We start from the raw sequence: 27,756 nt of genomic DNA on the forward strand, positions 1-27,756 counted from the left end.
AATGAGATAAAAATATTGATGAGTTTGAGAGTGGAATTAACAAGTTCGGACTGAACTTAGAAGACTTTTTTGTCCCGCAAAGTTGATATATAGCCGTGACTATATATATGTATGTATATATATTACTATGTATTTATGTATTTACATATATGACTATGTATTTGTAAAATCTTATTTATCCCGCAAGATAGATATATAGACGTGACTATATATATGTATGTGTAAAAGCCTCACGGGCCTCACGGCATAAAATTCAGTCTTAAGATAAAAAATAACAAACATAGTCACGTCTATATCCCTTGCGAGGTAGATAGAGCCAACAGTCCGTATATAAGCCTATTCTAAAAAAGGGCCGGGAACCACAAGGCACTTTAATAGAATAGGACCACTCCATCTCTTACACCTGGATTTCGTAAAAGGCGACTAAAGGATAGTCTTATAAAGACATAAAATAGAAAGATTCATATTATATCAAGTTTATTTTAAAACTCATTCATTCTTCGTCACGTGTCGAAGGAAAACTATTTGATGAGCAGATAACTGATAACACAAAGCATATAGTCGGCGAAGTGCGCACGCGTCGGTAGCATAGTGATATGGTAAAGGTTTTTGTGATGAATGATACGTAGTGAAAATTGTCATAATTATTTCAATACGATTCAGCGTTTGTTACTTTTAAAGTAAGTACTTGTGTCACATTTTTTAGACTTAAGCTATGTAGACTAAGGATTTATAACGTGCCGTGTGGTTCCTGAGACATTTTAAAATAGGACCACTTCATATCTTTACCATGGATGTCGTAAAAGGCGACTAAGGGAATGGCTAATAAACGTGGGGTTCTTCGTTTAGGCGATGGGCTAGCAACCTGTCACTATTAAAATCTCAATTCCATCATTAAGCCATACAGCTGAACGTGGTATTTTAGTCTTTTTTTTTCAAGACTGTCGGCTCTGCCTACCCTGCAAAGGATATAGACGTGATTATATGTATGCATGTATTTATAAAGTGGTTACAAACATACATAAAGACATATAGTCACGACAATATCCCTTGCGGGGTAGACATAGCCAACAGTCTCTAACAGACCTAGATGGCTTACTGTAGACTTAAATAAAATAGGAAAACTAGTCAATTAAGTATCAAATCGCGTGCTTAATGATAATTTTAAGTAACTATGTAACAACCTTGACATTATTGTACTCGTAAACATATTAAAGTTTTTTTTTTGTGCATACCACAGACTCTTGTGGCTTTCTGGGTTAAAGAAAGATCTTAAACTTTTAATCATTATTTAAAAAGAAGAAACAGAAAGTTAATGTCTAAGCGAAACGACTAGTAGCAATTTGAAATTCTTGGATTGGATTGAAATGGATTGGGTGAGTCAGGTTTTTACACGAAGCGACTCCCATCTGACCTCCGCAACCTTTGCAGGTAAACCTAACCTGTATTGGATCGATCATGGTTACACATCCAGTTTCCTGAATGTGCAGGTTTCCTCGCGATGTTTTCCCTCACCGTTAGAGCATCGGTTATTATCAGAGATCGGAATAGGTAGATTGATTTTATGTACTTGCATCATGAATTACCATAGAAAGCATAACATGGATAAGCCTCTTTTCCGGGATTCCATTTCAGTACTTACACTTACAGTAAACTACATTGTCCGCGGGTAACATAGGACTACAATTTACGTGAACGAAGTCGGAGGAAAACAGCTAACTAAGCACTAATATATTCTTAATCCCACTTGTGAAAATTTCGGAAAAAGACTTAATAATTTACAAATCCCGCAATCCCGGACGGAGGCATGTCCATATTAACATATACGTTTCAGTTCATTGACCCCAATTCAATCTACCTATTCCGATCTTTAGTTATTATTCAAACTAATGTACATATCTTCGAAAATAGTAATTCGTACTAGGATTCAAACCTGTGCCTTCCTGCGGATCACGCATTTTAAGCACCTTACCGTTTCGACTACCGACGCATCTTTAGTTCATTTTCATCTTTGTATTTGCAATAACTAATTTACAAAAAAAAAGTGCATTTTCTTTACGACCATACGTAGTTTTTGATCCGGGTGAGGGAATCTTTCTATTGACATACTTTATCTTAACAAATTGTAATATCATGTTAAGATGAATAGAAAATAATACACACTTTTATGAGATGTTAATTCTTTTATCTGATAATTAACATGAATGCGACGTATCTTTACAACTAAATGGATAAGAGCCTTAAACATTTGATAGAATACTATTTTGATCATCACGAGACGAGTTAGAATCAGATAACCGAATTTACTTTGCCAATTTTTTTAAGGACTTATCCTTGTTGTTGCCTGAAGAGCTTTGCAATGTTACTAGGCTTTTTAGTTGGCCTGAAGGGCCTCCTGCCAACGCAGAGGCTGCTCAAAGGGTCTCCAAAGTGGGAAGAACCTCGGCTTTGACGCCACCCAAGGAGGTTTGAAGCAATAGTTCAAACGACAAACTACATAAGAGCCTGACTAAATAACGGATCGACCAGGCGACGCGGAAGTATATCTAGTGAACCGGCCACTAGTCCTACTTCTTCCTACCCGGGTACCTCTGGAAGATCAGCACTGGCTGTGTAGCATATTGTTTACAGCCAGCATTATACTGAGGGGATACCCTTTCGGGAGCACCATACTACATGTTTATTTTTGTTTCCATTTTTATCTTTTTCCTTTTTTACTTATATTATTCTTTTTACTTTTACTTCTTCGTATTCGCCCGCGAAAGTACGCAATTATGTCGGCACGGTGCTTCTGTTGGGAGGATAAAAAGATCTGAGGGGGGGTTTGCCAAATTATTTAATGCTATTAGGTATCCATCCATACATAAAATGAAACAGTAACTGACCGATGTATGGAGGGTCTTTTTATCAATATTTCAAGCAGATCAATAAGTAACAATGTTTTTATACGTACCTTTACATGTATAGGTTCACCGGCGCGACACATCCTTTGTGAACAGTAAAAATAAGTAAGACAATGAACACAGATTGAGCCAGCTCTAAAGAGCTGTATGTAAGGACAGTTTTTGGGTTTTCAAAGGAGATTCACAAAGGATGATGTGCCGTGTGGTTCCCGGCACCATTACAAAAAAGAATAGGACCACTCCATCTCTTTCCCACGGATATCGTAAAAGGCGACTATGGTATAGGCGTATAAACTTGGGATTCCTCTTTTAGGCGATGGGCTAGCAACCTGTCACTATTTGAATCTCAATTCTAGCACAAAGCCAAACAGCTAAGCGTGGCCTATCAGTCTTTTCAAGACTGGTGGCTCTGTCTACCCCGCTAGGGATATAGACGTGACCATATGTATGTATGTATAATGGTCTTCTTTCTCCTGGCTTTAGCATCCTCACCACTATGGAGAGGAGCCCGAGGTATACCTTTGACCATGGATCCCGTATTGGGTGAGTCAGGTTTTAACACGAAGCGATTCCCGTCTGACCTCCGTAACCTTTTCAAATAAACCTAACCCGTATTGGACCACATGGTTACACATCGAGTTGCCTGAATGTGCAGGTTTCATCACAATGCTTTCCCTCACCGTAAGAGCAACGGTTACTTATTAAACTAATTTACATAACTACGAAAATAGTCATTGTAACATGACCAGGGTTTCGAACCTGTGCCCTTTTTGCGGCACACGACACCGGGCAGCTTATCGATTCATGATAAGGATAATGATATTTTTGCTTAAATTTTTTTGAAAACATCTCGTAATAAACTAAGCCAAACAGCTGAACGTGGCCTATCAGTTATTTCGAGACTGTTGGCTCTGTCAACGTGATTATATGTATGTATGTATCTATCTTTTTATAAGTAGAAAAAACTATCACTTACAAATGCTTTTGTATTGTCGTAACGACTAGAATTAAGATAATTCTGTATGACACGTGAGCCCTAAGAGATAATATCCCTGAATTCCAATACTTATAAAAACGAACAAAACAGTTATACATATAAACAGAAATACAAATTTTGTAAATAAATTTACACAATTACTTCAAGATCTGAGGTATATTTTTATCTCAAAATAACCTAGGGCAGGTAGATCCGTGAAGACCAAATTTTCCCTTTGTTTTTAACTTACATTGGACATTATTAGAACAGGCTTTTAGCTTTCCTGTAGATTGAAATAGAACCACTCCATTTTATTGTGAAAATCCTAATTTGGAAGCAACTTAAAAACACTAACAATTACACGGCTAAAATTCCCAGTGTTAGTATTAGGAAAGCAGCCGGTCTTATAGTTATCCAAATCTGTTTATTATATATATTATTATAAATATATTATACATACACTAGCTGTCCCGGCAAACGTTGTTTTGCCATATAAATAATTTTTAAAGTAATTTCTATTAAAAAAAAAGTTAAGTTTAGACAACCGACTCATCACTAAGGGGTATGAAAAATAGATGTTGGCCGATTCTGAGACCTACTCAATATGCTCACAAAATTTCATGGGAATCGGTCAAGCCGTTTCGGAGGAGTACGGGAACGAACATTGTTGTACGAGAATTTTATATATAAGATTACCTCATCTCAAAAGCATCGAAATGGTTGACAATATAATATTACTATGATACTCAGGCCCAAATCCTACCATTGACTCCTTTATGAGTTAAAAGTATTTCAAATCAATGTTTGAGGAAACATCATGGGAAAACTTGAACAGACATACAAGAAACTGATAGTATAACAATGAACCCGAACCTTTCTAATGGAACTGTAACCTTAAAACCGTTTGGTTCCAATACAAAAGTTTCGGAGGTCTGGCGGGAGTCGTTCGTGTAAAAACCTGACTTACTCAATCCACGAATGTGATCATAGACCGACCCAGCGCGAACGATCACGTAAATACGAGATATGAATTTTATTTATTTATTTATGTACAAATAATTATATTGACGTCCGATGAAAATGCTGCAGTGCAGTTTGTTCCGCCGCTTCTTCTACACATGCGCTTTGGAAGCGGTAATAGTTATAATTAGATTTAAGTTATGTGACGTCAATAAGTGATACCTTGTATCCAATTTTGAAAATAAATCTATTCTATTCTATACACAGGAGCTTGTATCACAGTAATCGAGAATTAATACGGTTATAAGAAAATATTTAGGTAATAAGAGGGCAGAAGTAATGATAAATGAACGTTGATGACTGTGTCATCTATACTTATAATAATATTAAGTAAATTTAAATGTGCTGACTCCAATTTGCGTCATTTTCACCCTACTTAACATCTCCAACATCAATTTCAACAAATTAAGGCTAAGTTATTACTAAGGCTATTGAAATCTAGGCTATTTACCCAAGCACTAGACCTAGAAGACATTAAATTGCTATTAGCACTTAAATCGCCGCATTTGAGCTTGGCTGAAAGCCAAGTATTCCTTATCAAGGCCTCATACATACATACATAAAATCACACCTCTTTCCCGGAGGGGTAGGCAGAGACTACCTCTTTCCACTTGCCACGATCTCTGCATCCTCCCTTCGCTTCATCCACATTCACAACTCTCTTCATGCAAACTCGACGGTTTCGGGTACTCTTGACCTGACCCTTTACCAAGATCAGGTCTCATAATTTCCCTTATTAATAACTAGGTTGTATAATGTGATTCTTCCGCATGGCTTTAGTCCAGGTTGCATCCTCACCTCTCTGAAGAAGAGCCCGAAGTACCTCTTCGACCATGGATCCTATATTGGGTGAGTCAGGTTTTTAAACGAAGCGACTCCCATCTGACTTCCGCAACCTTTGCAGGTAAACCTAACCCGTATTGGATCCATGGTTACACAACTATATGCCTGAATATGCAGGCTAACTTAAAAACGGGATCCCTTTCATTCGACTAATTTTTTTTTGTCCTATTTTAGTTTGGCATACTGAGTTACGCATAAATTTTTTTGTCATAATAGTTTTTTGGCATAATTGTTTTTGGCATACTATTTCAATAGGCATAAATATAGTTTAGAATAATTTATTTTTTGCGCAGAGCAGGTGAAGTGTAATGCGCTATAAGGCGAGTATTTCTTAGGTAGGTTAGGTTAGGTTATGCTAATAGTATCTAGGTATGCTTAAGAAATATGCCTAAAAAGTTATGCCAAATAATATTATGCGTAACAATTACTAGGCTAAACAAAGGTATGCCATGTAAAATTATGACACAAAATTTTATGCTAATAGATAGAGAACCCTTAAAAACCAGCAAAACTAGTCGTCTTCAGCCCCAATTGAATTGTCCCGGGGGAAGGCCCCGGGTCGCCCATGACTCCGACGCAGGTGTAAGAGGCAATTTCTTAGTGGAATTGTCGACGGGCCTCAGAGACCCTTTTAATACATACGTAACACTTCATTCCTTAAAGAGTTATAAAAGCCAAATGTCACTGGAAGGTTAAATGATATGATTGCTGCATCGATATTGCACAGTGCCGTGTGGTTCCCGGCAGAAATACAAAAAAGAATAGAACCACTCTTTCCAATGGATGTCGTAAAAGGTGACTAAGGACTAGGTTTACAAACTTGGGATTATATTTTAGGCGATGGGCTAGCAACCTGTCACTATTTGAATCTCAATTCTATCATTAAGCCAAATAGCTGAACGTGGCCGATCAGTCTTTTCAAGACTGTTGGCTCTGTCTACACATAAAAACGCCTACACATAATAACAACGTTTACATTATTTGCGGGGTAGACAGAGGCAACATTCTTGAAAAGACAAATAGGCCACGTTCATCTATTATGATAGAGTGGTCACATTATCAAAAGTCTAACTATATTACGACACAATCAAATACACAACCTTTTGTTGTGACTGATGTCATTTATTTTAATACCGCGTGCGAAAGTATTCAAATAATTTCATTGTACGGCCTTAGGACAATAGTGAGAGCGTCGCGAGAAAGCTGAGTATTTGCTAATAGTTTTGATGTGTTGACGTCGACATTATGCAATTCATGCACTAGGCTGCATAATAATATAGTTATGCTATCCTAATAGCAACGGGAAGGCTTAGACGAACGTGTCTTGACCATATTAAGGACGATCTGGCAAAGGGTCAGGTCAAGAGTACCCGAAACCGCCGAGCTTGCATGAAGAGAGTTGTGAATGTGGATGAAGTGAAGGAAGTATGCGGAGATCGTGGCAAGTGGAAAGATTGTAGTCTCTGCCTACCCTTCCGGGAAAAAAGCGTGATTTAATGTATGTCTGTAACTAAATAGCTCTGACCGATATGTTAACATATAAAGATTGTGCTACATTCAGCTATGTTTTAGGCACCAATATAAAAAAGAATAGGACTACCCCATCTCTTTCCCATGGATGTCTTAAAAGGCGACTAAGGAATAAACTTAAGATTCTTCGTTTAGACGTTGGGCTAGCAACCTGTCTCTATTAGAATTTCAATTATTTTATAGTAAAGTTATTATGTACTAATACACGGAAAATCTAAAATGAGTTAATTTTCATTACACAACTCATTATTTTTCTTTTAACCAATTGGCTTACAACCTCTCACATAATATGTATAGGTTGCTAGCTTGCTTGCGACAGGTTGCTAGCCCATCGCCTAAAAGAAGAATCCCAAATTTATAAGCCTATCCCTTAGTCACCTTTTATGACATCCATGGGAACGAGATGGAGTGGTCCTATTCTTTTTTTTTATGTTGGTGCCGGGAACCACACGGCAACTCAATATGTGTAATTTGTCCCTTATATATTTATTTATTATTTATTTTTCCTTTTTCAGATTAAAACCTGCTGCGACCCGTGGCAATGCTCACAGGAGACCGGTGATTGCTGCACCATATCACTTACACCACTAAGATGGAGAAGGCCAAACCCACCGCGCCGCCCATCCGGGACGTGGACACTTACAGCTCCAAGTAAAGCAGTTTAATTTAAACTTTATGTCTTGTAAGAGAAGTTCGACAAGTTGTTCCCGCGATTTCGTCCGCGTGAAATAGTTATTTTAGGCATCATTGAAGCCCTCAAGGATGAATAATTTTCCCCGTTTTTTTTTTTTACATTTCCCATTATTTCTTCGCACCTAATAGTTGAAGCTTGATGTTATATAGCCTAAAGCATTCCTCGATAAATGTTCTATTCAACACAAATTTTTTAATTCGAACCCGTAGTTCCTGAGGTGAGCGCGTTCAAACAAACAAACTCTTCAGCCTTATAATATTAGTATACGCGAAAGTTTAAACTAACAGTAAAATAAACACAGTGATATAAAAAAAAGATAAGACAACATGCCTGTGTTACTTAGCCCAAAAGCCTTACAATTGGATTCCTTTCGACCCAGCCTGTTATTAATTTGATACAATTTTCCGACACCACACAAATCCAATACTGAAGCTTTCCCCTTGTTAGCGGAAAAGCCGGCGAAAATATCTATTTACAATGGGTAGAAATAAATTGGAGGTAATATACAGATAATATAGTGCAATAGATAATTATTTCAAATCTGTACCTTTGTACCTTTGATTCGTAGTGCCGTGTGGTTCCCGACATTTATAAGAAAGAATAGGACCAGACAATATAGTGCAATAGATAATTATGTCAAATCTGTTCTCTACCTTTGTACCTTCTTTGATTCGTAGTGCCGTGTGGTTCCCGGCATTTATAAAAAAAGAATAGGACCACTCTATCTCGTGCCCATGTATGTAAAAGGTGACTAAGGGATAGGCTTATAATTTTAGGATTCATCTTTTAGGCGATAAACTAGCAACCTGTCCCTATTTGAATCTCAATTCTTTCATTAAGCCAAACAGCTGAACGTGGCCTATTAGTATTTTTAAGACTGTTGGCTCTGTCTACCCCGCAAGGAATATAGATGTGGTTATACGTACGTATGTATGATTTTCTATAAAAATAAACAAGTATTTTTAGTCGGCTTCTTTCAGGGCGCACGGAAGGGTTTTAGTTAGTAGGCTGTCGGTAAAAAATAATATGTACAAAATCAAAATTAATTTTACGAGGTATGATGCTTAAGACAAAAAAATACATACATACATACATATGATCACGTCTATATCCCTTGCGGGGTAGACAGAGCCAACAGTCTTGAAAAGACTGAATAGCCACGTTCAGCTATTTGGCTTAATGATAGAACCGAGATTCAAATAGTGACAGGTTGCTAGCCCATCGCCTAAAAGAGGAATCCTAAGTTTATAAGCCTATCCCTTAGTCGCCTTTTACGACATCCATGGGAAAGAGATGGAGTGGTCCTATTCTTTTTTGTTATAGTGCCGGGAACCACACGGCACAGACAAAAAAAAAAAAAAAAAAATATTTTCCAATATTTGGTCTATTTTTACTGTGGTCAATATATATTGTCATTAATTTTCGCCATTAATGCCCCATCGGCGTCTGACCTGATTGATACATTTTATTGAAACGGTCGGAGTTGCTCTTTGATTTATTTGCGTACCCAAAAAAGTGTAGGTAATTGCATTTCCTAAGCAAACAAAATAAGGCTGTAAAAAATGTCTAGTGACGAATTTGTCAAATTAGCGATATCAAATTTGATCGTCTTTTTTTTGTGTTAAAGGAACAGGTGGCCAAGGGTCAGGGGCGTAGCTACCGCCGTATCTGCCGTATCAATTATACGGGGCCCCCGAGCCACGGGGGCCCCAAAGTGTGTAAGGAAAAAGAAATAAAAACTTCCTAATTTATTTAATTTTACAAATGACAAAATTCTATAAAGCAATTACTTTTTATCCCGCCTTAAGCGTGCGTTCAAAAGTTGGCAACACTCTACATCGTTATGGCGGGCTGCGGGACTTCCCCGTTTTACTTACTTACATCTGCAACTCAGCGGGGAATCCCTCAATAATAAAATCGATATCACGATGTACGTGTACGTCCATACTCTACATTTGATGTTAAACCACGGAGTGCAGTGCAGTGTTTATTTACGCGTTTTATGTAATTGTGCATTACCTACATTGTAATTCAGTACAAACAATATTGTTCTTCTGGTTTAACAATATTAGTAGCGATTTGTAAAAGAAATGAGTGAAAGGAAAAGAGATTATCCCAGCGGTGCTGAGAAAAGAAAAAGTAAACGGAAAAGGGAAGAGGTTATAAAAAAAGTGCCCAAAATTTCTTCATTTTTTCAGAGACAAGATACTGTGAGTGATTTAGATTGGAAAGGTAAGTACTACCCAACCCATTTATTCGGGGTCCGTAGTGATTAACAAGGAAATCTTTTAATTTCGGTCTGTCAATCTGTCCGTCACAAAAAGTGGTCTCCCCCCCCTCGTTTTTCACAACTACTGGTCCAAAAATCTAAAAAAGATATTGGAGACTCCTTACTAATTAAACTTTTACATGAAATTGGTTTGGCAAAAATCTTAAAACGGATAAGGTTTAAAAATAAATGTCAAATTGTAAAATTAGTTGTTCGAAAAACCGAAGTAATTACTAATTTACACAAGTACTATTTTACACGACGCTAATGTGGATCTGCGTGGTTAGATACGCGTGGTTGGTTTATTATTTACCTGTAGCGAAGGGTAAATTTTGTTTCTAGGGTGCCTCGAAACAAAAAAAAACCGAAACTAACTTATCTATAGGATCAATTTGTTTTGTTGTTTGTCTATCAGTCTGTATCGTATCGTAAATTGCGTGTTGAGAAGATGTGCAGACTCGCTTTCGGGTTGTTCTCGTTTTGTATGGCCACTACACTACGCGCTGCGTTCAAATAGCACGCAGGTGTAATGTAACGCACGGACGGGCTGCAGGTGATTTTGTATCTACTAATACGAACACAATCCGCGTAAACACTAACTGTAACCCTTAGTAAAGTTATTTATTTATATATAACTCTTTTTAGTTTAGTACCAAAGCATTCGTATTTATTTTTTAACGAATACTCGTTTATATTTAGATTCTTCTGAAGCACGTTCTGCGTCAAATATCCATTCGGAAATAGAAGAAAGTCAAGCACATACTTCATCGGATGTCCATCCAGAAATTGAAGAACACCAAGTCAACGATTCTGATATATTTGAGGATTGTAATATAATTTCATCAGATAGAGGAAATTTCGGTGACAATTTATCTGAATGCGAACGAAAAATAATTTTTAAATTGGGTCCATTTAAACCACAAGGACCATTTCCAAAAGATCCAGAAAGTAACCGACCTTTTTCGACCTATTATTATTCATATTTCAATCAGGCAGGCATAAAACTTGTAAGACCATGGTTATGTTATTCTAACGTTTTAAACAAACCGTACTGTCACTTCTGTTGGTTATTAGCAGATCGTCAAAACAAATCGTACTCCTCTGCTTGGGTTAACGGTGTTTCGGTTAGAAGCAATTTTACGCAAACTATACTTGACCATGAAAAGTCACAGCAGCATATGAATGCCTCACTCTCTTATAATAATTGGTTGCAAAGAAATACCATCGATACTCTATTGCAAAGTGAAATCAATAGTAAAATTACATTCTGGAGAGATGTACTGAATCGTATTATTAATGTTATAATTACTTTAGCATCTTGTAATCTATCTTTGAGAGGGCATGATTCTGATTCTGGAAATTTTATGGCAATTTTACGTTTGCTATCTAACTATGATGCAACTTTAAAAGAACTTCTTCTAAAACCGAAAGGCGAAATAAATTATTTAAGCCCTACGATTCAAAACGAAATTATTAGTTTGCTTGGTACCACCGTTAGGAACAATATTATCTCAGAAATTAAAAAAGCTCCATTTCTGACAATAATTCTGGATACAACACAAGACTTGTCAAAAATTGACCAACTTTCTGTAGTTTTTCGATATATCTCGGTTACAGAAAATGATGATAATGTGCCTAAAGAAATAAAAATCTGTGAGTCCTTTTTAGGATTTATAGCAGTAACCGATTGCAGTGCTGCAGGTCTGAAAACTGACATTTTAAATTTGACTAAAGAATATGGAATTGATTTGACTAAATGTAGAGGACAGGGTTACGATGGAGCAAATGTTATGTCGGGTGTTTATGGAGGATTACAAACCCTAATAAAAGAGCATGCTCCAAATGCCGATTATGTTCATTGTGCTGCGCACGCTTTAAACTTAGTTTTAAACGATGCTGCGAGACACGTTCGTGAAGTATCGACTTTTTTCGATAATTTAGAAAAAATATATACTTTTTTTGGCAATAGTATAAAACGCTGGGCTATGCTAAGTGACGATCCATCTGAAAAATATTTGATTACCCTTAAAAAGGTATGTCCAACCAGATGGTCTTCTAGGAACGATGCTTTATTATCGGTAAAGAAAAATTTTTTACTTATCATGAAAACTTTGTACCAACTAAATTTAATTTCAAATAAAAAAGATGAACGTGAAGAATGTAAAAACATAATTAATATTTTAGAGAGTTATAATTTCTTAGTGCTCGTTACATTTTTTTCTTCACTATTTGAAATTATTAATCCTATTTCTAAAGCTCTACAGCATGAAAATAATGACTTACAGAAATCTAGTATTTTATTAAGTAATCTTTTAAATAGACTGTGCCAATTAAGAAATCAGATTTCATTTAATAGTTTGCTAAATGAGTCCAAAGATTTAGCAAAAGAGTGGGGGGTAACAACTGTTTTTAAAAACAGTAGGCGAAAGATAACGAAGCGTTTTTTTGATGAGTTATCACAAGATGAGAGAATTTCCGACCCGGAATCCTATTTCAAAGTCAATGTATACTATTGCTGTTTAGATATATTAATTTCTCAAACTAAAGAAAGATTTCAGAGCCTTTGCGACCTGAGTAGTATGTTCGAAATATTACAACCGGAGAAACTCCTATCTTCTTCAAACGAAGAAATATTAATCGCTTCCGAAAAACTGTCGGTTAAATACAGTAAAGACATCTCAGTTAATCTTTGTGACCAATTAAAGGCTCTAAAAACATGCTTAAAATCTGAAATTCAAAAAATTTATTCCATTAAAGAACTCATTGAATTATTGCTACTAAAATTCAATAGTCTTGCATCTAGTTTTCCCGAGGTAATCACAGCATGCTTTTTATTCTTGACCCTTCCAGTTACAACCGCAACTGCCGAAAGAAGTTTTTCAAAATTAAAACTGATAAAAAATTACTTAAGAACTTCGATGGGACAAGAACGGCTGTCAGACCTCTCACTATTGTCCATAGAGGTAGAAACTTTAGAAAAACTAAAATCATCATCAGCCATAAATGATTTAATAAATCAGTTTGCCGAAAAAAAGGCAAGGCGAATGAATATTTAAAATTTGATTTTTATTTGTAAAATTAAATTTTTAAATTAAGGTTAAATTATGTTATGATAAATAAATATTTCTTTTCACAATATTTTTTTTCTTTTGTGAAAAATCTTTACCCCCAAACAATACAAGGGCCCCCAAACAATTTTTTATACGGGGTCCCGCCAATGCACGCTACGCCACTGCCAAGGGTAGGCCTAAATTAAAAACCGCTTCATTAAAGTCGAATCAAGACAAATTATTATTTTTTTAAACAAAGTAAATTTTATTTATTTTTCTTCTTAAAAAAATTCCTAGCCCATCCTTTTTCTATCTATTAATCTTTGTTTTATTTTTTTTTAATAAAAAAACATATTTTCATTTCTCCTAACATTCTTTTTTTCATTTATTTTTCTTTCAATATATAACTAACGAAATTCTTATAAAAAAACTTGTTTCTAACTTTCAAAGTTTTGTAAGACGACAGCTGGGGTGACAACAGGGAATACAATAAGACAGGCAGAGATTGGATAAATAATGTTAATCTCCAGAAATACTTGGGCAAATTGTCTTAGGGTCGGCCAACACACTCATCCATCTTCACAAGAAAAATTTCCTTTAAGGTTGTTCTTTTGTTTATTCAAATACCCTGTCTCGAGACCTTAAAGGATTAGGTATATTGAAACAGATGAAATAAAAGCGAGTGTTACTTAATCTAGTAATAAAATAACTCGTTTTAAGAATTAAGTTTGTTTATTTTGTGTCTTTGAACTCAAAGAATATGTCTGTGAATATAACACCATTTTACGAGTTCGTAATGTAAGTGTTTATATTCACAATTATTTTTTTAACACTTGAACCACTTTCCCTACGATTTTGTTATTTAAAAAAATAGAGGTATTACTTGAGAATTAAAAAAAAAAAACTTCTGATTATTTTCAGTAAATAAGAGTGCACTAAAAAAGGATTTCCCAAAATATAGTAAATGTACTGATATATTTCGATATTACAAAATACCTTCCGAACACTTTCATTTTTGTTTAAAAAATAATGTTTTTTCGCTCCAAGTTGATTGATAGAAAAAAAAGCCATCAGGCGTATTTTTATGCAACTTCACTGAAGTCTGAGAATTAACTTATATTCTATGACTGCAGTTCAATTTTCAACTTGATTTCAAACCGAGCTTGTTAGCTTTCTTGCAAAGGGAGCTTTGCCGCGCTTCAAATAAGCTCTTTAGAAGACTTAGTATTGAGCTTAGTAATTAGATGCTGACATACGTTGCGGTTAATTGACTCTCTCACACACACTATTTCAACATAGAGTAGTTTTGGATGAAGTTATTAACATACATACATACATACATAAACTCACGCCTCTTTCCCGGAGGGGTAGGCAGAGACTACCTCTTTCCACTTGCCACGATCCCTGCATACTTAAAGTTATTAAAGCTCTATAAATATATATATATATATATATATAAATCGCAAAGATGAAATGATCTGGTAATTTTTCAAAGCAAGGACGCATTATGTAAATGACTCTCATTATCCTTAGCTAGGGGAAGCCGTTTCTTAATAAAAATTATTTAATTATTAATACTTAATAAATATTAGCGCGTTCAAACAAACAAAGAACTTATTTCCAAGGTATTCGTGCGGGACTGTACAATACATCCCCAACTAATATCTGTCTGTCTATCTGTTCCGCTTTCACGGCTAAACTGCTGAACCAATTCAAATTAATTTTGACGTTCATATAAACTACATTGACATTCTGGAGAAATTTACTTCCCACGGGAGCGAAGCCCCGCGCAAAAGCTAGTATAACTTAATCCCTAACGAAATAATCAGCCATCAGTATCGAACAGTCTGAAAGGCCACTTTCTTTCACATATATTCATGACTACGTTGTGGAATTTCGAGTCAAATAGTGACAGGTTGCTAGCAATAATATGCATATATATATATATATGTATATATATATATAGCAATAATATATATGGTGTATAATAAAAAATACATTTCATGAAACACGTATCTGTTTACATAAAATATATTATGAGACGAAATGTACAAAAATACATATTGTTTTTATGCTATAAATTCATGACTCGTCACACATTTCAGTCGAATAAAACATCATGGACAATAAAACGTTTTAGCTCAACAACTCATTAGGTCATACGTGACTTTCATTTAAAAAATATCTGCTTTATTAAACAAAAAGAAAAAGTAATTTTGAACCGCACGCAAACGGAGTTGCGGGCACAGCTAGTACAAAATATAGAAGTACCTACTGTATTAAGATTTTGAAAACCGCAATAATTTCTACTTATAATGTAAATGGTTTTAATGATATTTAGCTAAGTGACTGTTATTTTTTTTATTTAGAGCTGTATTTTTCAGAACAAATAAAATAATTTCGTTATATAGACTATTTTGATAACAGCTAACATTTCGCCCATAAGAATCTTTAAGAATTCTCTTTTTGCTAAGACTATGCTAAGGAGAACTTATAGGTTAAACTTACTTTAACGTTAACTCAGGTCGTCTCATTCTAACGTTCATGACTAGCTTTGTATATATTTTCTTATCAAACTGGATATTAACGTTCATATTTCTTAGTGCCGTGTGGTTCCCGGCACCAATACAAAAAACAATAGGACCAATCCATCTCTTTCCCATGGATGTCGTAAAAGGCGACTAAGGGATAGGCTTACAAACTTGGGATTCTTTTTAAGGCCATGGGCTAGCAGCCTGTCAGCTGAACGTGGCCATTCAGTCTTTTCAAGACTGTTGGCTCTGTCTACCCCGCAAGGGATATAGACGTGACCATATTTATGAATGTATTTCACAGTTAAATTCAGTTAATACACGGTAGCTTAATCCATAAAGCAGATTTGAATCCATCGTTTTAATAATCAGGAATGATGATCAGGATGAAACATAATTCGACAATTTTCCCCGAAAACAATTTAACTTTATAATGGAATGAGGTTATAATTCGGGGATTTAACGGAGATCTGCTGCAATGTTGTTGTAAATAACTGCTTGTTATTTTATCGTGTCGTAATGCTTTTGTTGCACATTGCGAGAACATTCAAATAAATCTCAACTAATTATTACAAACGCGAAAGTAAATTTATTTGTTGTTTGTTTGTTTATACCGTACATAGATACATATAATCACGTCCATATCTCTTGCGGGATAGACAGAGCCAACAGTCTTAAAAAACTGATAGGCCACGTTTAGCTGTTTGGCTTAATGATAGAATTGAGATTCAAATAGTGACAGGTTGCTAGTCTGTCGCCTAAAAGATGAATGCCAAGTTTATAAGCCAAGCCCTTAGTCGCCTTTTACGACATCCATGGGAGAGAGATGGAGTGGTCCTATTCTTTCTTTTCTAATGGTGCCGGTAACCACACGGCACATTGTTTGTAACCTCATCACCCATCTATTGAACTAATGTTTTTTTTTAATATCACGTGTCGTGTAATTTAGAATACTTAGAACCATATCGTTGCCATGGATTTCGTGAAAGACGACTAAGGGATAGGCGATGGGCTTACAACCTGTCCCTATATAAATCTCAACTCTATTATTAAGCCAAACAAATGAATATGGCTTATCAGTCTCTTCAAGACAGTCAGTTCATGAAATGGTTCAATTTTTTTTTTGTAATCCTATCAGAATGTGCCCTGGAAATATTGATCTTACTCAAAGAGTACAAGACTTGTCTTATTAAATTATTTTATTCTTTAGTCACCCCTTACGACGTATACGCAAGATGACAAATGACGAATTTTCATCATCATTATTATTCATTAATAACTATTACCAAGTCACTGAACTAAAAAATCCTTGCTCTGAATATAAACAATTATGATTTAATAACATCTCACAAACGAAGGTTACTGCTCAAGTGTTGAACATTGACATAATATAGTATATATTATATACTCGTTACAATGCAAATCTATAGGTAATGTGACATGATGCAATGAAAAATAGACATTTCATCATTGAGTTATAAATTGGGGTTAATTTGCTGGAGAAACCTTCTTGATTAATGAGGGGGAATCAGGCATTCGTCGTCACGAGCTCGAAGGCTGCCCATTCGATTCCCGGGGAATCATGTTGGTAATGTATGTATTTTTATTAATTTAACATGTAAACACAAAACCACGCTTCTTTCCCAGAGGAGTAGGCAGAGACTATAACTTTCTACTTACCACGGTTCCTGCATACTTCTTTCATTTTTCTTCGCTTCATTTTCATTCATAATTCTCTTTATATAAGCTTATTAGTTAAGGATGTATATTGATTACGATGGATTTCTAATCTAAAGAGCATTTGAGGTACAGTCACCTGCAAAATATGTTCCTTAGATTGTTTGGACTTGTGTAGGTGACAGTCCTTTGTATTCTACCAATGAATACTTGCTTATAAAAAATATACGCTAATTTACGCGGAAATACGCCGATAAAGAATATGTTTTGATTATTTATTGTATTTAATCTAAGCCAGCCTCGCGAAAAACTATCGTCGTGTCGTGAAACAGCACAGCGATAGTTTTTCCCGCGAAAAAACAAAAGTGCTACGCTAAACCGCAAAATTAATTAACGTTCTTAGGTTTTTGCTGGTCAAGATTTTTCCAAAATGCCCAAAGCACAAATTTGACAAAGATAGCTGACTGAATACATCTTCTAAATATATGAAAGAAGAAAGTGAATGTCTGACTGTCATATCAACCCACAGCCCAAAACGCTGGGTCTAAGGTCTTGATATTTAGCATGTAGGTTTTATATGTGGTCTAGAGGTGCATTAAGTTTTCCTGATATTTCCACGGGAACGGGAATCGTGTTCATATTTAGTTTTACGCGTGCGGAGTCGCGGACGTTCTCTAGCATAAAGTAAAGTAGAAGTAAAAAAGTATTTATTTCATCTCTATAGGCACAGAAAAATTACAAAAAATGTGGAAAATACTGAAAGTATTGGTGAAGACTGGCGTCTGTTAAAGACTCATACATACATAAAAGCATACATAGTAAACAAACCATATATTTGCATATTCCACGAAAAACCAGTCTAATAATGCCAGAAGCATTTTCGAAATTCAGACGGCTTTCAGGATTTCGCAGAAACAAAGCCGGTAATGATAATTCGGTTTTCCACGGAAAATCACATTAAACGGAATTCATGAAATTAATGTCGTGTCTTAATACACGTGATTTACCTTTTCTGCGTATAAGATCTTTTCTTATCGCGCGAAATACTATCGCTGTCCCGTTTAACATCATAATAAAAAACGAAACAGCGATAGTTTTTCGCGCGATAAAGACGGCATCGCGCGGCGATGCTACCGGGGCAGGTAACCAATAAAGTAATTAAATATGATATTTTTTTTTTTGTTTTTTATTTGTATTTGACTAATGTATTTGGATAAAGTATTATTTTTTAGGGCACTGATTAGTAATTGTCTCTTTTTGAAGAAACATGTTGCTGAAAACATATGTATACACTATACATATATAGTTACGTCTTTGTCCCTTGCGGGGTGAAAAAATCAATAATCTTAAGAAGTCTGAAAACCACATTCAGCAGTATGGCTTAATGATGGAATTGAGATTTAAATAGTGACAGTAAAACAGATAGAGTGCTCCTATTCTTTTTTCTATTGGCGCCGGGAACCACACGGCACTTGATGAAACATGTTGCTTATGTACTTAATAATTTGTCTTAGCATTATTTCTGAATACGTTATTAATCGTTAAACCACTAATAATGTAATGAGTTTTTAAAATCTTTAAAGCTTTTTTATTGTGTTATGAAAGAAAATAAGCAGAAGTGAAGTTAGAAGCTCTCTATTTTCTAATAAAAATATCAAAGAAATACGCTATAACCATCTAAAATGTATTGTTTCAGAGTGGAGTTAGCGTACAATGGCTCAAGAGAGGATCTGGACCCATACGTGCCAGCCGACCACAGACCGTTAGAATCTAACACATCGTGAGTACTTCCATTTTATTTAACGGAAAATATGGCGCCGTGTGGTTCCCGGCACCAATACAAAAAAGAATAGCACCACTCCATCTCTTCAGCGCGGGAATGCTTAAATAATGTATATGATCACGTCTATATTCCTTACGGGGTAGATAGAGCCAACAGTCATGAAAAGACTGGCCAAAAGACTGGCCGATAGGCCACGTTTGTTCAGCTGTTTGACTTAATGATAGAATTGAGATAAATAATATTAACTTAAATAATTTTTTTTTTACTTTGCAGTGTAGGTATATTAAAATTATTATTGAGAAATTGTAATAATCACATATTGTCAAATTTATTCTAAAAAAAAATTACTTTTATAATGTTTGATTACTTGAGATTATTTAAAACATATTATACAAATATAGTATTGGAACTATCATAAAAAAAAAACATTTTTTGTTCTTATAAATATTCAAGCACATGTCATCGCTATTGTTCTAATTAAAGTTGTATAAATAAAAATCACCTGCGGGTTGGCACTGAACAACAGACCCCTGCGCACGAGATAAATCTCAATCATTTATCATTCACGGGCCGCTGACTCGCCATAACATTCACGTCACCAGACATACCTACTGCCACAGACATAGATCTAGCTAGATACCGCATACAAGCGGACCGCAGGAGAGTAAAAAACCTGGATTGACGTCGCAAAACATATAGCAATGATGTCAGAACTGAAGTAGTGAGAAGTAAAAAAAAGAAGAGGAAAGCGGATTCCAGGCCACAAAGCTTAGTAGCAGAGCGTGCAAGGTGTTCTCAACACGCCAAAATGAAAGAGACACCGCATGCCTGTATAGTGTATATAGATATTTTAAGTTTAGTCATCTGTTTGAAAATCAAGAATTTTCTGTTTACTGTAAAGTCAGCGGGGCGAAATCTACTTAATCTACAAATCTCTTCTCAATTAGAGGTTATTATAGAGGTAATGTTGTATTTTTTTGTGTAGGTAGTATCTTTAAAACTACCCAATCGATTTCTGTTTTTTTACCGCTACACTTAGATTTATTATAATTAGATCTTAAATAGTCATATCATTCTGTCTTCCCGAAACTGTTTTTTTAGGAAATATCACCGAAGCTGCATGTATCTTATTTAGACCCATAATTTCAAGCAATTTTAAATGCAATACAGCACGTCGAAACATTTTTATACAGATGACGATAACAACATTTTATTGATGGAACAGGCGTAAAATCGGTCCATCGATCACAATTTTCAACACGATTCGACACACGAGGTAGAAACACTCGCGAGGTCTATCTATATCTACATATGTCTGTGTACAACAATATATGTCTGCTTATGACACTCAATGGAGATGAAAAATAATTTCAGGTCATTACTTTTGTTGGCTTTGTGTTGTTTTAGCTTTATCTAACGTGTGGGAAGAGTGATCGTTTGTGGAAATGGTTACATAAAAACAAATGACTTGCTAACATTTACAATTAAATGGTTTTTGCCCTGTTCCAAATTGTGTCTTATTCCTTTCAACCATTTGTTGGGAAATAACAAAAATCATTTTTTGATACATACATACATAAATCACGCCTCTTTCCCGGAGGGGTAGGTAGAGATCACATCATTCCACTTGCCACTATCCCTGCATACTTCTTTCGCTTCATCCACATTCATAACTCTATTCATGCAAGCTCGTCGGTTTCGGGTACTCTTGAAAGATGTAGTGACAGGAATAGAAAAGGAAATGCTTAGATGGTTTGGTCATGTCGAGAGGATGAATGAAAGCAGGTTGACATCTTTTGATGGTATTAAGATAAGTCTTCTATTTTATTATTACTCCTGCTTAGTACTTAAAAATTTTTTCGAGTTATTAACTATTCGTTAGGCGGTACACTCATTGCGGCGTAATTACTCATAAGTAAATCATGGGTTTTCCCATAATTTTCTTTCAAAATCTCAAATTTTTCGACACAAACCCCTATATACCTAAACAAAAGAAGATACGAAAGTATTTTGAAAAATCATGTGTTATTACTTTTATTATCAATATCCAAGACCAAGAAACTATAAAATGTTGCTTTTTTTTCTTGACCCGACTTGAGATCGAACCTGGAACTTTTTGTCTAAGAGACTTAAAACATTACCATTGCACCAAACCATTATTGATAGTCATCTACATATAATAACGGTGTAGGCAAAGCCAGCAGTTTTGATAGCCACTTTCAACTGTATGACTAAATATTTCATTGTTACGATTCTTTTCCAGGAGTTTCGGAGCCTTAGCCCACCTGCTGAAAGCCTCTTTGGGGTCGGGAGTGCTGGCGATGCCCCTGGCCTTCAGAAATGCTGGATGGCTGGTCGGCAGCATTGGGACTGTCCTCATCGGCTTTATATGTGGACATGTCATACATATCTTAGTAAGTACATATATATGTAAATGGCATTATCTTATATATAAAATTCTCGTGTCACAATGTTCGTTCCCGTACGCCTCCGAAAAGGCTTGACCGATTCTCATGAAATTTTGTGAGCATATTGAGTAGGTCTGAGAATCGGCCAACACCTATTTTTCATGCCCCTTAGTGATAAGGGTTGTCCTACCTTAACATTCTTTTTAACAAGAAAGTATTTAAATTTATTTATATGACAAAACAACGTTTGCCGGGACAGCTAGCATATTTTGCTAAAATATGCTAGCTGTCACATACAACAACATTTTCTTTAAATATGCTTTTGGAGGTGACATCTTAGTTACATAGTCCAAGAGCTACATAAGTACAGTAACCTACAAACTCAAATAGCTATTATCGTTCACAATAACGCAAGTTTTCCGTTGACCTCATAGAAAGTAAGAGGCAAGTTGCACAATGACAATTACTAGACATAACATGCTGTAACTATGTCAAATAAACAAAGGTGTATAGTTAAAGTTATGTAATGAAATATTTTATTGTTATTTTTTTAAGTTACGTGACCTTATTGGCATATTTAGACATATTATTGATCTCAAAATTAAGAAGTAAGTCGTAAGAGGCGACTAAGGGATAGGCTTTTAAACTTGGGATTCTTATTTTAGGCGATGGTCTAGCAACCTGTCACTTTTTGAATCTCAATTCTATCATAAAGCCAAACAGCTGAACGTGGCCTGTTAGTCTCTTCAGGACTGTTGGCCCTGTCTACCCCGCAAGGGATATAGAAGTGACTATATATATGTATGAAAAGTTAAGAAAGAGGGTCTCAGAATATGTAGCTTACATCTGTGATTTATCTTACCTTATTATTATTTGAATTATTATTTAGCACGACCATTATAAGTATCTCTGATTTGATAAAACAAACTTTATACAAAGGAACACTATAAAGGACAATTTAAAAGCTTTTAAATATAATTAATTTTCAATCTCAGAATCCATACTTCGTTCATTAAATTACAAATTGGAAAGTGTTAGTTTTCTTTGTCGCCTGTTGAAGCTGCATTTGCTTGACCAGTATTCATGCAATTTTGCGAACAAATAGTTCAAAGTCCTAAGAAGTATATAGGAAATTTTTAATACGTACATACATATATTTACGTCTATATTCCTTGCGGGATAGACAGTCTTGAAAAGGCTGATAGGCCACATTCAGCTCTTTGACTTGATAATAGAATTGAGGTTCAAATAATGACAGGTTGCTAGAGCGTCGCCTTAATTCCAAGTTTATAAGTCTATCCCTTTTTATTGGTGCCGTTGACACGCTTTAGAAACTTTCATTCCGTGAAAATTTTAATCCCGTGGATTTTTTTTACAAAACTAGACATAACGCAGGCGATGCGGCGCTCAAAGGGCATTTATAATATTGTACCGAAAATACCTGTTTGAAATTCAAACAATATTTCGGCTTTAGAGTATTTAGTTGAGTATTGAAGCATGAACAAATTGGAATGAGCTTAAACGGGTCTATTGATAAACCGATTAACACGGCGCTGGATTATAATGTTGACGCACAATTTATAAAATAAGGTTGTATTAGTAAGTAGGTTCAACATCTCTCATAGAAATACTGGGGCCCAATAATTAGGAGATAAATGAGAGATTTTAGTTACAGCTAAAGCTTAGTTTTAAGGTATCTTCCAATTTTAGCATTTTAATGTAATTTGAATTTGTAATTTTTTAGAAATTTCGTTTATGTCATTCATATTGTATATCCTAAGCGTCATGAAAGCCTAAAGTTTTAGCATGTAAAATTCGTATAGTATTTGCAAAATTTTTAATAGTTCATTATAGTATGACATAAAAAGAAATGAACAACGGTCAACTAGTCAACCAGGTAATTGAAAGAATCATATCATATAATCGTAAATGATAGTAGCTACAGCTGTAAAAGCTCCATTGAAAAAAAAACCAAAAGTTTCATCTCACTACATAGTATAAAACGCTATTTTAGTCTGTTTGTCTGTATGCTTAAATCTTTAAAATTACGCAACGGATTTTGATGCGGTTTTTTGTAACAGGTAGAGTGATTCAAGAGGAAGGTTTTTATGTATAATAACATTTATAATTTTGCACCCATGCGAAGCCGGGGCGGGTCGCTAGTTGTTAATAATATGTTTTTAATAAATCCACATTTCTATTCCAAGTTTGGATAGTTGTGAAGTTCTCGTTGTTGAAGAAAATTCCGCAGTGCAGTTTGTTACCTCTTCTTCTGCACTGACGCTTTGGAAGCGGCAGTAAACTTAGTTTTAAGTAATTTATTTGACGTCAACCAACGTTGTGAAACCAATTATTAAGTTATATGAAGTGTCCCATAATAATGAATTATGGTTTTGAATTTGAATAATGATTTTTTTTTTTTTCAGGTAAAAACATCACAACAACTGTGCATTGAGATCAAGCGACCGTGTTTAGGATACGCGGACACCTGCGAAATAGTCTTCCAGAACGGACCCAAACCAGTGAGGAAATTCGCCAAATTTGCTAGGTACGTGACCACTGTAGAAATCTGTAGGTGAATCAACCCTACTTAATTTCGTCGCTGTATAGAAATTTTAGTATTTCTTTGACTATTCGAGAATTCAGCGCAAGAAAATGACTGATCAACCTTATTTTCCGTCACTTTTTGACTTTACATAACTATCAGTCTTGTAAACTATTATTGACTCTGTCAACCCCGTTTATGAAGACATGATTTTAAGTACGAATTCATCTACTAGTTTGTATTCTACCTAAACCGTAACAGAGGATAATGTTATTATACAAAATGATTACAAGAAAAATGCGTTTAAAAAAATATCTTGATAATAATCTCATCATCATCATCTCAATACTCCATAAAGATTTTTTATAATGGGACGATGTAATTTCAGACTTGATAAAAAAAATATTATAGCTATCTTTTTTGTTTTACTTTTTCTAATAAGAAACTTATAATTTTTTCAGAGAGTTAGCAGATTGGGCTTTGGCGCTAACTCACATGGGAGCCTGCTGTGTGTACGTTGTCGTCATTGCTGAATCATTCAGACAGGTAAACATATCACATATTATCACTTTATCCCTTGGGGGATAGACGGAGGCAACAGTCTCGCTAAGACAGGAAACCACCTACAGCTTTATGGATTAATGTTGGAATTGAGATTCAAATGGTGACAGGTTACTAGCCCATCGCTTAAAAGAAGAATCTCAAGTTTATTAGCCTGTCCCCTAGTCGCCTTTTACGACGTCCATGGAAACGAGATAGAGTGGTCCTGTTCTATAGTGCCGGGAACCGCACGGCAACGGCATAAATTTATACAATTAAAAGAATGTCGCTTATAAGTAAGTTAAAACTTTTATTTCCGACTTTAAAGCTGCATCATTATTACCTAATATGGCAAAAAGTATGATTTGTATCTTTGCATGTAACATAACAAACTAAGGAATGGTCCATTAGGATCCAATTTGACCAAATTTGGCACAGAAATTACTTTCATGTGCTACACAAGAACTGCACAATCGTCTCAATTTTGAAAAAGACTAAATTTGTAAGCCTGTATTGAAGTTTTGTATATTGAATTCAATTTTCAAATCAATCTGGTATCTGACTCCAAAAGCAATTTTTCTCTTTTTTTTTTACTATTACCTACACGTATCTGCCCACCTGTCATTGAGTTACAATAAAATATTATAAAGCTGAAGAGTTTGTTTGTTTGAATGCGCTAATCTAAGGACTACTGTTTCGAATTGAAAAATTATTTTTGCGTCGAATAGTTCGTTTATCGAGGAAGGCTTTAGGCTATATAACATCACACTGAAATAATGGAAAATGTAAAAAAAAAAAAGGGGAAAATTATTCATCCTTGAATGTCGCTCAAAATAACTATTCCACGCGAAGTTTCGGGCACAGCTAGTTGTTAAATAAAATGAGAACCAAATCTGTTTCAGATTTCCAACCAATACGGCGGTCCATCATGGTCGGTGAACATCTTCTGCGCCCTGACCCTGGTGGTCCTCGTGCCACTCACCCAAATCACCAAGCTGAAGTACCTGGTGCCTTTCTCGGCCCTCGCCAACTTCGTGTGGTTGGGGTCCATAATGATATCCATCTATTACTGCCTGAGAGACCCCCCGAGTATTTCGGAAAGAAGCATAGCCAACTCTATTACTGGGATCCCTAATTTTATAAGGTTGGTATTTTTATTACTACGCTTTTATTAGCTTGGGTTGTATGTATGTATGTATGTATGTTTGTAACGGAATCTTTGAGCTTAATTTTCACTGATTTCTAAACGTCTGATCAACTTGGAACTTTGCACACGTATCAAGGACCGATGACAATGCAATATTTTGATAAGAGTTTCTCATTATCCTTATTAAAACTGCCAGGATTAATAAATTCATTTTTAGATCCTTCGTATGAGAGTGAGAGAGACTGAGATAGCACCAGTGCCAGTAATCTCCATACAAGAAACCAAGAAGTTCTGACGTATAATGAGTCAAAAAGAGATGTAATATATTTCCATATAATGTCACTATTAACCTGAGGCTTCTTTATTTCATCGCATTGCTCCATTTAGAATTACCATTAGAAACAATAGTAGAATTAGTAGAATATTTTAAAACAATAAAAAATATATAAGTAATAAAACAAAAGTAATAAATGAAAATTGAACAACTAAATTTACAATAATACAAGAATAAAGTTACTACCTACAGAACTTTGCGATATTTAATACGTATTTAACATATTAATGCAATTCTTGAATTAACATTAGGTATCTTTTGCCTATTTATAATAGCAACACTGTAATACTCGTTTGGACAATGAGTGACAGTTTATTTATGTCAAATAAGTTTTGCAGTAAGTTTTGATTGAATTCGATTCGAACACCTGTAAACTTTCTTTCTGTTGTTTTTTACCGGTGCCTATGTATTTACCTATTTGCACTTTGTTTTGTGCTGATAACTTGTCGTTATTTGGAGTTTGGAATCTTCCGTTGAGTCGAGCTTTGTTCTTCCGGATATTCGTGTGATTTTATCATCTGAGATTGGACTCTGACTGTGTTTACTGTGTTGTGCAGATATTTTGAGATAGGACTCCTGTAAAAAGTACCTTATTATTTGAGATAGGAGTCCCAAGTTTGTGTTTGTTTTTGTGAAAGACAGATTTTACAACAAAAGTGCCACGATGTCTTCAGATAAACTTTGTTGCGTTCCTGGTTGTAAAGGCAGTGGAGGTATGTTTGAAATATTTTTGTTCCTGTATCAATCTGCCTCTTAATCTTGTGGTTTGATTCCTGGCAAGGCCACAATCGAAAATTATTACGTTTGCTGGATAGTCATAAATATTATTAACAGTGATTTATCACTATAAAATTCTTTTCAACTGGGTTTAACAATCATCATACATACATATAATCACGTCTATATCCCTTGCGGGGTAGACAGAGCCAACAGTCTTGTAAAGACTGATAGGCCACGTTCAGCTATTTGGCTTTAAGATAGAATTGAGATTCAAATAGTGACAGGTTGCAAGCCCATCACCTTAAAAAGAATCATGATGATGAGAATATTATGAGATTTAATCCAATCAGGCCACATATAACTTTAAGCAAGTTAGTTGTGAAAACCTCCGGCGATGGGCGCATGGTTGCGAAAGTCTTTTCTAGTAAGATAGTTATACCAGAAGTGTTAACTTCCAAAAAATAATTGTATAAAAAAACTAAAAAACTACCCGTTTTATTGCAAATCGAACTAAAAAATAGAAAATAAATAATAGTTTAAAAAAAAACTAAAAAACTACGCTTTTATTGCTAATCAAACTAAAAAATAGAAAATAAAAATTAATGACAAAGGAATTCAGTAGTAGCAAGTCGAACAATCAGTTATAGTCAGTTGTAGTAGTAATTACCTCGGATTAAAATTATAACAAAATTAAATTTATAAACAAAACAATTTAAATCAGAGTAAAAAGCGTGGGGTGCATTTTACTTCATTTTCATAACTCTCTTGTCATAAATATATGCTAAT

At 35.1% G+C, this 27,756-nt stretch overlaps 2 protein-coding genes across 2 annotated transcripts in view; both read left to right on the forward strand.

Annotated features, from left to right (window-relative positions):
• The first annotated feature begins 541 nt into the window (after window positions 1–541).
• The window catches only part of LOC106142882 (proton-coupled amino acid transporter-like protein CG1139), a 31,720-nt gene continuing 4,505 nt past the window's right edge, over window positions 542–27,756 (forward strand). Inside the window, exons 1-7 of the mRNA XM_060944842.1 lie at window positions 542–680; window positions 7,788–7,923; window positions 19,190–19,273; window positions 21,540–21,690; window positions 24,111–24,232; window positions 24,691–24,775; window positions 25,672–25,913. Of these exons, the coding sequence (XP_060800825.1) occupies window positions 7,865–7,923; window positions 19,190–19,273; window positions 21,540–21,690; window positions 24,111–24,232; window positions 24,691–24,775; window positions 25,672–25,913 (743 nt within the window). The 5' untranslated portion in view covers window positions 542–680; window positions 7,788–7,864. The remainder of the gene's footprint in view (window positions 681–7,787; window positions 7,924–19,189; window positions 19,274–21,539; window positions 21,691–24,110; window positions 24,233–24,690; window positions 24,776–25,671; window positions 25,914–27,756) is intronic.
• LOC132901733 (zinc finger MYM-type protein 1-like) lies at window positions 9,618–13,371 on the forward strand. The gene is made up of 2 exons (XM_060944789.1): window positions 9,618–10,198; window positions 10,935–13,371. The coding sequence occupies exons 1-2, from the start codon at window positions 10,057–10,059 to the stop codon at window positions 13,289–13,291; spliced, it is 2,499 nt and encodes an 832-aa protein (XP_060800772.1). The 5' UTR covers window positions 9,618–10,056; the 3' UTR covers window positions 13,292–13,371.

Source organism: Amyelois transitella, chromosome 6, assembly GCF_032362555.1.
Source record: "Amyelois transitella isolate CPQ chromosome 6, ilAmyTran1.1, whole genome shotgun sequence".
In the NCBI taxonomy this organism is placed as follows: Eukaryota; Metazoa; Arthropoda; class Insecta; order Lepidoptera; family Pyralidae; genus Amyelois; species Amyelois transitella.

Excerpts from the sequence above, each read along its gene's own strand:
- LOC132901733 (XM_060944789.1), top strand. The coding sequence starts at position 10,057 with ATGAGTGAAAGGAAAAGAGATTATCCCAGCGGTGCTGAGAAAAGAAAA. Across the intron at positions 10,199-10,934 it reads GAGTGATTTAGATTGGAAAG|ATTCTTCTGAAGCACGTTCT; the intron begins GTAAGTACTACC and ends GTTTATATTTAG.